Here is a 12,108-nt window from a genome sequence, read left to right on the forward strand (position 1 = left end):
CAGAGGTTTTGCCCAGCATACGTCGTTTACAGGGTTAATGATCATCCAGGGAGGCAAAGATTACCATCGTCTAAACAGTGAGAGCCGAGCAGAGTGTTACAAGGGATCGGTTGCCCCAGACAAACTGTTTGCTTTGCTTCGGACTGGAGCTCACCAAAACATTGTCCAGCAAACATTACACAATGGTGGAAGTATTGTGCAAGTGCCTAATTTTCTCTATAGTGCATTTCAAATGCCTGTCCTCTGCAAACACGACACATTCCTGTAGAGTATTAACATAATACAAATTATTTTATTAAACCCACAGCAAATAATTTACGACTGTTAGCAAAGTAGTCCTGTCGGCTTGGACAACCAGCTGGGAAAGATGAGTAACTTGTGTTGGTTGCCCACCTCTCCTCATTTATTTTTGGGAAAAAGCAGCAGCACTGCTAGCGTTTCCATGCTGTATTATTGAAACACACAGAGGCTTGTTGCCTATGTTGAGTATTTCCCAAGACCCGAAATCTTTGGCCAAAAGCAGCACTACTGCTTTTTAGCCACTAGAGTGAGCTGCCGCTCAACATTTGAATAAAGTTTGGGCAATTATTTGTCTTGCTCGGAAGAGGAGGTGTCCTGTCATTTTGGCATACGTAGATAAAAATGCAATCCATGCTTTCCCGAGGCATGACGACTTGAATGCTCACGATCTGTTTCAGCAGGGCAGAGGATAGTTTTCAGAAGAACAGAGAGAATTCTGTTTAAGATGTCACACTGAGCACCCCCAGATTTGAAGCTGCCCCCAGATTAATCATCACTCAAAATGGAGAGTGGAAACCAGCCTTCTCGGAGCAGAGTAGCCGAGCACAGAGGCTATCCTGTGGATACCATCCTTTCCCCTCTGGCCAAAACTTTTCCCTTAGGATGCAATTGCAGAACGTCTCTATTGACAGCTGAAAGTCCTGAGCAGTAATGAAAGTGGGGCTTCTTATTAGGAGTATTAGCGGGTGAAAATACGAGGGCAGCGACTGCAACATAGCCACTGGGATGCCTGGTGGTCACAGAGCAGGGCTCAGTGATAAAAGGGCAAAAAAATCCTCCTCTACAAGTCCCTTACCATGGGACTTGATAACAAAAAGTACCTGTGGGACCCAACTGGCTGAGGCTGGGTCCTTACCACAGTAAGGAACAGTCCCTTCTCTTTGTTGCATCAAGAGTTTCTACAGGTAAAGTCACGTATGACAGTCAGTCATTTCAGATTTGTGCATGAAAATCAAGTGCTTAAGCGTGGAGTCTGAGAGATTTCTGCTGGTTACATCTAGTATTACAAGAGGAGTCATTGGTGACTCTGCCAATAAAAACCCCACAGAGCAGATATTGAAACCAGCTTGAATGCTAAAGTTGGATACAGATTTACAGCTCAACTAAAGCTTATTACACTGCTATTGATTTCACTGGAATTGTATCTGTGGGTTACAAAGTCCGACAGTCTTATTAATACATTAACATTTTTAATAAATGGTAAAATGGATCAAAACCTGGCTGGCAGCCATTCAGTCTACCAGTAACACAAGTGTTTCTTTTCGGCAATGAAATACCACCGAGCAGCAGCTCAGAAGTGCTAAGCATGGAGCCTTACGTTTTATTATCCCTGCTCTTTCCCAGCAGGGACCAATTCCTGCCTGTGAAACTTTCGGAGGCTGGCCAGGTTTTGGCGGTTAAGATGTTTTCAGATGCTGACCAGGGTAGCAAATAGTTTCCAGCTGATGCTCATCCTTGCTGATTTAATTCAATAAGGCGACCAGCAAATACAGCTAATGTTCCTATAATACAAACTAGCATAAATATGCCAAGGAGAAGATGGTCAATCACCATTGCAACAAACTTCCATTCTTCTGCAGCCTGGGAAAGAAACAAAGGAGATGGTAAAATCTCTGCAGAGCCATGTTTATTGTGGGCTTTCTTGTAATTTACTGTCTTGAACAAGGGAAAGGCTCTTCCTTCAGTTCCACTATTATTATGCAAAAAATACTAGTTTTCTTCTCAAAAGCAGGTTAGTGGTTGAGAAAGCCTAAGCCACCTAGAAATGCAAGTCTCAAGACTTAACAGTTTAGAAACTCTGGCAATTTGGTGAACAATTTCGTTAAAAAGAAATGTTGAAAAACTCAATTTTAGTCAAATGGTTGCTTTTGAAAGAGAATTTAAAACAGTGAAAGCAAAACACTTAATTTGACCCAACTGGCTTTTGTTTTCTATTGCTTTTTTCATTCTCTTGGGATAGCTAAACAATTGTCGTTAATTTAGCTCTAGTCTCTGCTTTCCATGCCTAGTGTATACTCCAAGGGCTGGGAGAACCCTCTCCATAGCTCCCTTTGTCTTTTTTCCAGTTGTGGGACGCCGTGCACCACTTGCTCTGTGACCGTGTTGTCACTGGATGCTTCTGTGAGAATGCAGCACCGTAAGAGCGAGCAGAGTGCGAGGTGCTGAAGGCAGCAGGGCTCAGGATTTCCACCCTGTAACCCTGCCTTATGGAGTGACACGTACTGGCCTGAGACACCCTCTGCTTTTCCCTTAGTTGCCCCACGAGTAGAAGAGGCTGTTGGAAATGACCTAGGGGACGCTGACAATCAATACTGTTCTGAGGTGTTTCATAAGTGTGTAAGTGAATGCAATGAAGTGGCAGCCTTCAGACGCGACAACCTTCAGTTTATTTGGGGAACTTGACTTCTGGAAGTGATCTAAGCGGTGCCCAGATGACACAGGCAGCGGGGCTGCGCTTCCGACGGCAGCACTTGCCAGTAACCCGAAGACCCTCCTAGTAAGCCTGGGAGGAAGCGAAGGCCGGCGGTGCTGAAGCCACGCCAGCCCTGCTGAAGGTACGCTTTATCTGCGGAGAGGCACAGGAGTCATGGGGAACATGAGACTGCAGCCGGAGCCATTCCACACGCTCCAGGAATGCGGCCACAGGAACAAACACCGCGGTGTAAATCCTGCCCGTGGGAAGGAGGCGCCTGCTTTTCAAGACTGTGGCCAAATTACCGTCCTGGAGAACTCTCTGCCTGCCTTGAGGCTGGCCAGCAGCTCGGCAGGAACGGTCTGTGACCGTTCAGAAAGGTGAAGAACCAGGACTGAATTACGTGTGCAAAAGCTGCGTGAGCTGTGATGACTGAAATAAAAGAGGGGGTTAGTTTCGCTGAATGTGCTAGAAGGAGGCAGAGCTAGGCTTTCCTGGGGAACGCTGCCATATGTGACTCTACATGCATTTATCCTTCCTTTGGCTCGCAATGTGGAAAAAGTCAGTAATCAGAGTAGCTCATGACGTGCTTCACTTGTAGCACTTGGGGATAAAACAAAACCTTATCGAAATTGGAATTATCATTTGTAACTTACATTAACACTTCTCAGATAAAACTACTAGCCTTTTGGAGTTTGGCTTGCTTTCTGGCGTTTCAAAAGCGACAGGAGCTTGCTCACTGCAGGGGGAAGATGCCCGAGTGGGAGACAGGAGGAATGTGTTTTGGAATTTTCTTACTGTTCTTGAAACTGCTTTGCTACTCACAGACACTCCATCTCTACGGCTTCACATACCACATCTAGGAAACCTTAGCACTGACGCTTTTTTTAAATTTTCTTTCTGGGGGCAAAGATTCAACTACCATCTGCACCAATTATCTGTTGCTTCTTATTGACTGCATCAAGGGGAGAAGACTGTCCCCTGCTAAAGCCAAACCAGGGCTTGGAGTGTTTTTGTGAGGTGGGGATATTTTGCCAAAAAAAAAAAAAAGATGTAGCAATTTGAAAGCAAGAAATGAATCATGCACAAAAAATGCCTTACATTACTGGCTTCTTGGTCCGATTTCATCGTTTCCGCGATGTATTTGATTCCCTCTATTGCATTTTTCACATCTGGATTTTTGGTAAGCGGGGAGTAGAAGTTGACAGGCACAGAACCTGGCTTCCCAGAAATTTCTGAAATATCAATATCTTCTGCAAAAATATTTTTCTCTTGTTTATCCCTGGACGGTCGTTTCATTGTAGAGAAAAACATGATGTTTGGGATTGTGTCAATAAAGATCTGAAAGCAAAGAGGGAGAAGGCGGCAGTTGCTGGCCTGAGGGGCTGCACCACAGATGCAGCTGTGTACTGGACCAGGGCAAACCTCGCCGGTCCCACATCACTTCCCACGCTGGATTGGCTACAGATTCCCTCCCGGAGCGTGACACAGCCCCCGCTGCAGTCACCCTGGGGCTTTTGTCAGCCTTACGTCCTGGGGCAGACGGAGTCACCCGCAGGCCTGTCACGGCTTGCTGGAGACCATTTCCCCCTGCCGCAGAGCCAGCACCTACACACCAAGCGGGGTGCGGCGTCCCGCAGCAACCCCCAGCTAGTGGGAGCTGGCAGGTCTCACCTAGTTTGGAACACACTGCTTACAAATCTGGCTGGAAGAATGGACTGCACAGGATCTCTTTTGGCTACTTACGTTTGACTTTGCTATTACGAATGTTTGTTATACACACATTTAAGGTTTACAGTAATTTCCTCTGGAGTAACAGAGGCTTGGTGCCAGAGCCATTTTAAGCCCGTGTAGTGTTTGCCTGCTGAAATCTCACTTCTGCAGGGATTGTTCATGCTGCAGAGTGAATGTGATGTAAGCCATAGCCTTTAAAGTATAATTAGAAATACACAGAACAATCTCCTGTTCACATCATGGTTTAATATGAACCTGGGCAGGCTTAAAAAAGGCAAGAATAACGGAATGGATCCTCTTTGGTACCATCTCCCTGGCAAAGAACTTGTAATGACAGACGTCAAATTTTTCTGTGTTCTGTGGTTAACATTTAGACTGCTGTGCAAGGATCTCCTTGCTTCCTAAGGACTGCAGAGCAGCTGCATTTACTGGAAAAGCACAGAGAAGATCACAGCTTTTGCTGAACTGTCTTTTGCAAAATGGGATGCTGAATGCAGGTATCCCCAGTGGCCTTGGTGCTCTGCATTCCCACGGGCTGGCAAACTCGGCCACTGGCAGGCAGGAGTGCTTTGCAGTCAGGTGGAGAATTACACCAGGAAACGTAATTTAAGTCCAGCTGGACACTTTCTTTTCCCTGTACATTCAGCTGCCCGTGATTTGCCTCATCTGTTCCCTGCCAGACTCTACCACAGTGGACAATTTTGTTCCTTAAAGGAGCACTTTGGCAGCCTTGCTGACTTTATGCACAGCTAGGTAGTAAACACTGGCTCTTGTGCCTATAGAGTTTTAGCGTGATGCATTTACCTCGCCAATTCTTGTTGACTTTTATTAGAAAACCTGCCAATAAAATACGGAGTGCTCAGTGGAAACCAGGAAACATGCAACACCAGAGAGCTCACCTTCCTGACCCAGTGCGGCATGGTGTGAGTGCTTGGGGAGCGGTGGTGGGTGTTGATGACGATGACCGTGATGATGATTGAAGTGATGACAAACACCATTGTAAACAACATGTATTTGCCTATCAGAGGCACTGCACTGGAGGTGGAGGGAATCAACTCCACGATGACCAGCAGGAACACAGTCAAAGACAGCAGGACAGAGATGCTGAGAGTCATTTTCTCACCTGCCATGCAAAAACCCACAAAAAACCAATCAAAAAACAATAACAAAAATTGCTGCTCTTGTCATTCAGTACAGAGTATTTACCTGAGAAGACTGGATGTGGACAATGGCTATTCACACCAGTACAGGTGTGTGCATCTGGAGGGCTATGATCTCTCCCAGCATCCAGAGCAGTAACTAGGCTGGCCAAACCGGAGAGCCTAACATAGCATCAGCTCCAGCATTAAGGTGGGAATCACCAGGAATGGCCGGGCTGAGGTATTGGTGATGGATAAGGAAAGCTTACTTGCCAGGAGCATTTCATGGGCTGTACATTTTGAATGATGAAGTATATGCACCTGATAAATGCTCACTCCACAACCTCCGGGGGTTTGCTTACCTTACTCTCTGGCAGGCTCTTGCTGGGCAGAGCGGGCAGACAAAAATCACATCTGACACCAGAGGTCAGTTGCTATTTGAGATCTTCCGGTGTGCAGGATGTCAAAACTGAACCACAAAACATGATTCACACATCTTTCTTTCTGTCTAGTTCAACTTTCTACAAAGTTTTCCACCAAAAAAAACCCCACGTCATGTATCTCCTGCAGAAAGAGCTTAATGAAATTCAGCACTATAAGAACCTGATACAAGGTAAAATGGATGAAGCAGAGGAAATCGTTGGAGTGAGAAAGAGCTGCTCAGCAGGTACAAAGGAGGCCAGAGTAGGCCAGGATTACTCTTTGTGTCACACAAGGTGATGTGCGTGAACAGACAACAAGCTCTCTGCTCTAACACAAAGGATCATAGAATCATCAAGGTTGGAAAAGACCTCTAAGATCATCAAGATCAACCGTCACCCCAGCACCACCATGCCTGCTAAACCATGTCCTAAAGCGGCACATCCACACGTTTTCTGAACACCTCCAGGGATGGGGACTCCACCACTTCCCTGGGCAGCCTGTTCAACATGGTGCAGAAGGGCCTCAGTCATGTCCATCTGCTCACTTACTCCCAACGTACTAGCACACTAACTACCTGCCTATGGCCAAATGCAAAAAACAATCTCTGTTTTGCAGAAGTTAACTGGATAGTTAATCAGTGATTTCTGTGGGAAATCAGCCCAATTTATTTATATCAGTAGTTTCAGCTTTCAGCGCTTACCCTTTTTTTGCAGAATGTTTAGAGCCATTATTTTAAGCTGAAATGTCCAATTTTAGTGAGTTCAAGTTGGCTGGTGATTTCAAATCCTGAGAATTTCTCAGAAACTTGTTAGAAGAGCAATTTCTGTGGCAGTAGAATGAATAAATTTACGTACCTGAATCTGTGGGGAGGTAAAAAACAAACCCAGTTAAAAAGGAGAAGAGCAGGCAGGGAATGATGACATTCACGATGAAGTAGAGAGGCAGGCGCTGCATGAGGAAGTGGTATGTGATATCCAGGTAAGGGGTGTCAGGGCAGCAAGCGTAGTAAACCCAGTGCTTCCAGCCGCGGTAGTCCTTCATCACCCACTCACCGCTCTCCATGAAGTTACTCAGATCTGGACGATCACTCTCCTGACAGCAAAAAGCCCCAAATTCTTAATATTAGATGTTCTGAACAAAATCAAAACTTGGCAGTCACTCAGGAATAGCATTCCCGATAGCTTAGGCACTTCATGCATTTTTTGTGAGCAAACCACTCTTGTCCGTGTTATTTTGCCTTGGAATATCATCCTCTACGCAGCATTCAACAAAATGTTTTACAGAAACAGTCAGGGATAGTCGACTAAAGAGAAGGACTGGTTAAATATTTACAGATAGGAGACATTCCTGAGGGAAAAGGGAAAGAATCCTTGGAAATGTAAAGTCACGAGCAGAGAAAAAGCACCCCCCAAAAAAACAACAAACCAAACAAAAGCAGAACAGGCAGCATCATAAGGAGTGGTGTGAAAGCTGTCAGAGGATGGATAGGTAGGAGACTGCTAGGGCGTAGGAATTACACGTATGCAGAATTTTAGAAGACAAACCAGGAAACTCTGTGCTAGATCTACAAACAAGGATTTTATATTTTATGGGCAGTGCCTGCTTGTTTTTCAGTCAAAACAAGGTTATCTTTCATTCTGCATCTGAGATTTCCCTAAAAACATATCCAGGCCTTTCCCGATTACAAACTCCTTGCTTACCGGGTTGATAACCACCACTGTACCATCATACGTCCATGTTCCCAGCTTCATACTGCAGTTCTGCTCATCAAACGGGAAGTGCGTGACTATAATTTCACAGTAACTCTTAAAAATAGCTGGCGGTGTCCAGGTGATCAGGCCCGTGTGCTCCAGAAGGACTTTGGTGTATTTAACGATGGCAAAATCGCCATCTGCACTGCAAAAGGAGCGAGGACATTAGCAGCAGTATGGGCAGCATAATTAACATCGTCACAAAAGGATTTCTCCGTCTGTGGGTCAACTGGTTGCCCCCAGCGCCATTGTGCCTGCTCCTGGAGAAGCTTGTGCTGAGGTGTGCTACCCACTGAGCAGACGTCGTGGGAAGGCAGCCCCATCAGAGTGGTGCCCTGGGCAGAGCTACCCCTCCCTCCCCAGGCAGCTGGCACCCCTTACTTGTTGTAAAGAACAAGGTCTGGCCGCCAGATATCGTCTGAGGGGATGCGGATTTGTTTCACGCCGCCGTAGTCGTCTGGATTCCACTTGAGGTTGACGTCTGTCCATTGCTAAAGAGGGAGGATTTCAGCCACTGAGAGACTCTTCCAGCACTGCTGGGGGTAGTTTTGGTACTTCCTAGAAATATGCACCTCCCTTGCTTTGGGACATGCAGGTAAGCATAAACATCTGCTAGTGGGAGCCCCAGCTAATTTTTTACTTTAACTTAAATTTTGATTTGAGAAGATTATTAAAAAAAAAAGAAGATACTGTAAAAGATAAATATACCAGAAGTCTACTGTTTGAAATGCAATGCAATAAAATGCTTTTCTTCAGGCTCTTAGTGTCTACTTGAGACCCCAGAGAGAAGACATGCTCTGGTAGCTGACCCACCTGTCATAGCGGCCCCTGAAAGTACAACGGAACAGTTAATTCCTGGCTGTGTCCAGTGCATTTATTTGAATTGGAAGAAATTTTTAGCAATATTTAGAGTTACCTGTTTCAGGCGTACGTTGGTTGTCACTATCTGATTTACTTCATCCTAAAAGAAAAAGAAAGAAAAGAGGGCAGTAGCAGCACATATCAGGGCTAAAGGAGAAAAACTGTTTCCTTCGAAAAATGACACTGTTTGGCACTATCATGTAAGCCAGAGGTTCAACATGCACCACACATTCACACCATACCACGTTAATAAGCTGAATGAGCTGCAGCCCGACAGTGACAACGACGGCGTCCCGATGGTCCTCCACTGGGCGCACCACCTTGTTATAGTCCTTGAACAAGTCCTCGACGAGGCGAGTCTCGTGTTCGTAGCACAGGGCCAGCCCAGCTGCAGAACAGCGGGGGTGGCATCAGCGAGATGTGACAGGGAACGGGCTACAGCACCCGCAGCCTGAGGTGAGCACAAAGGAAGCCCTGCCAACAGCGAGCCACTGGCGGTGGGTTAACGCCGAGTCCTCTGGGTGACTCCTCGTTTCAGGTGTGCATTTTATGTATCGCCGGTGCCGTCAGCAGGGCTAACTGCCTGTCTGATCCAGAGGTCAGTTTAGGAGTAAGGCAATGACAGCCTCCAACCAGGAGAAGAACAAAACCAAACAGGCACGATTGTGGACATCAGACTGAGCATTAGGATTCTCTTCCAGGCTCTCCCAACCTGCAACTGTGCTTACATGCAACACTTGTGGACAGTTAAGTGGTGAGAATACCCGTAATCAGGGATTTCTAACATCGTCTTCTCCACCTTCAATTCCACGGACTTGCCTGTAAGAGTAACACTAAAAGACAGGGCCGAGCACAACAGCCATTGAGGAGAAAGCACCATCCAGGTTCCCGCCCCACAGACGACCAGACAAACCCCGTTTCCAGACAGCCTATTGCAGAGCAAGCGGGCACATCATGTGCTAAAGCCTGTGGCTACTTCGCTGTTACAGGGGAGTGAGGCAAATGGCGGCGGGGCTCGGGGATGTTTTTGTACGTGCCCTTTCTTAATGGAGTGAGAGGGCCCAGAACAGCTGAGCCTTGTCGCAAGCGTTTTTGGCAGATCCCATGCTTGTCTTCCCTCTCTCAGTTTGAATCCTGGGCCGTTGCAGTCAACGAGAATTTTGCTGTGGACTCCAGCATAAGCCAGGATTTCCCCTCGTTTCCTAACTGACTTTTCATCAGCTCCTTTTATATAGTTGAGCTGAGATGCCAAGGATTCTGCCTCGGCCTCGTCCTGCCATGAGATGATATTAAAATACTTGGATGCCATTGAGAAAAGCTGACTGCTGCAGACAAGCACGGCTTTCTTCCCCTGCCAGGAGACTGGGCTGGGGTGGGCAGGAGTCGTCTGTCAGTGTTTAAGTTATGATCACAGCATCATATCTAAGTCAAGCTCTTTGCTATGCTTTATTAATCCAATTAAAATCCTTCACATTGCTACCTTCTGGTGTGGCTTCATAAAAATTTGTTATACTGTTTGAATTTGGTGAGCAGTTGTTAGGATTACAAAATACTGATTCTTTTAAGGCACAGTTTGAAAAGAATTATCCTGGCACAACACGTGCAGCTGCAAATCAGTTCTACCCCCTTGTCAATAGTCCCACCGATTAATGAAATTTCTTCAAGCCATGTCTACCAGATCCTTTTACACATTTTGAAATACATGCAGCACTAGATTAAATGGGAACGAGACAAAAAGATGACGGGGAGAAAAACAATTAAACACAAGAACTTCTCACTTCAAAATATCTGGTGTCTGAAATTATAAATATCTGAGCTATTACCAATGCACTCCAAAGGTTAAACTCCAAAGTTCAACCATTTGGTGTGTTCATAAAACCTTCTCAGTGGGACAGGCTGCTCCCAGAGCACACACTCGCTCAAACCCGTGGACACAGAGCCCCGGTCCTGCATGCTCAGGAAGGAGCCGAGCCCCACTCCAGGCAATGGCTGGCACACCTTTACCTGCGGAGACGAGGAGAAGAATGCGATGGACCTTCATCACTCCAGCTCCCTCTCGGTGCAGTCATACAGACAGGGACACGCACAGCACGCCTTTAAGGCCTCTTTGGAGGAGGGCTGGGCTGCCTCCTGCTAGGGTGCCAGCGAAATATAACCGCTGCGGTATTATTTACAGCAGCTGTTTTGGGGAACGACAGCTGAGGGCCACTGTGCCGCCGGGCTGGAAACGGGAGCACAATGTGTTTCACCATTCAGGTATCTTCTGCAGTTTACAGGAGGTCGTTTTTTTCTAAGTGGCAATGTGATCTGTGACTTAATAGACAAATAAATATATAAATAAAGGAAGAATTATCCGTAGAGTGACTGAACATGTTGATGAGATCTCATAAACTTCCCAAGCTGAAGACCCAAAGCTGCGCATCACCCTTTGTGACCACAGCAACTTGCCGGTCTGGGGTTTTGTTTCCCCGAGGAAAAACAGATTGCAGTACTGTATTTCTGCACCCTCACCAGCATACAGACTGTGTGCTGGGATGAGACTGCTGCCTTTGCTTTGCAGGTGGATGAGAAATCTTGGAAGAAGTGAACAAATACATTTGAGAGAGACCCATCTCCTCGAATCCACTGAGATTTTCAGAAGGTACTCGGTAGGTCTCCCCCATGAAAGCTGTTAACTAACCTACATAACCTGAAGTAAGAGGGAAACCCCTCCCATAGATACCTATAGACTTACTGAACTGTGAAAGGCAAATGGTAGGAATATGATTCGTTTCTGTAGCAGGGCAGATCCAATGGATTCCTGCAGGGTGTGCTAGTGCTTGCTCATTATTGCCATAAATCACCTGGAAAAAGGGTGAAAAGCAAGGTGTTTGGTAATAATACTCAGTTATTCAGGCTAGCAAAGAAAACAATCAGCTATAAAGAATTTATATATATATTTTTTTATATATAATATATATGTATATTATATATACATACAAACATACGAGATACATATATATTATATATATAAAATATATATCTCATATATATATATATAATATGTCTCATATATATATATATGAAATGACCTCCTCTGAGCTCACCGATATCGCTCAGGAGCAAAGTCTTGAGATAGACGACAGTTCTGTGAAGCGCTCAGCAGAGAAAAGCAAGTCCATCAGTTCCTAGGAAAGGAGATGAAGCAAACAGGAAAGATGCTGCTACAAATTCATGGTGTCCTGAGTGCTCTTTGCAGTTCTGGACCTCTGGTTTCAAAAGGAGACTTGGAAAAGGCCCAAGAGAAAGTGACAACAACATCCACGGTGCAAACTGGTTTCCGTACCTGGAACAGATGGATAGTATGAACCTTCAGTCTGGAAGAGAAGCCAGAGAGAGAAGGAGCTTTGGTAGGTTCTGTAAAATCCCAAACAGTCTGGAGAATACAGATTTGGGTTCACTTGCTCTCCCAGTGCGAAAAATAGAGGGCATCGAGGGAAACTTGAAG

At 45.8% G+C, this 12,108-nt stretch overlaps 1 protein-coding gene across 1 annotated transcript; it reads right to left on the bottom strand.

Annotated features, from left to right (window-relative positions):
- On the bottom strand, positions 1–10,670 carry CHRNA1 (cholinergic receptor nicotinic alpha 1 subunit). Its single transcript, XM_009934035.2, has 9 exons — positions 10,626–10,670; positions 8,864–9,009; positions 8,677–8,721; positions 8,142–8,251; positions 7,710–7,905; positions 6,864–7,101; positions 5,347–5,570; positions 3,815–4,054; positions 1–1,881 (listed from the first exon to the last, which is right to left on the bottom strand). Exons 1-9 carry the CDS (start codon positions 10,660–10,662, stop codon positions 1,750–1,752), a joined length of 1,368 nt encoding a protein of 455 aa, XP_009932337.1. The 5' UTR covers positions 10,663–10,670; the 3' UTR covers positions 1–1,749.
- Between the last annotated feature and the right edge of the window lie 1,438 nt (positions 10,671–12,108).

Source organism: Opisthocomus hoazin, chromosome 9 (assembly GCF_030867145.1).
Source record: "Opisthocomus hoazin isolate bOpiHoa1 chromosome 9, bOpiHoa1.hap1, whole genome shotgun sequence".
NCBI lineage: Eukaryota > Metazoa > Chordata > Aves > Opisthocomiformes > Opisthocomidae > Opisthocomus > Opisthocomus hoazin.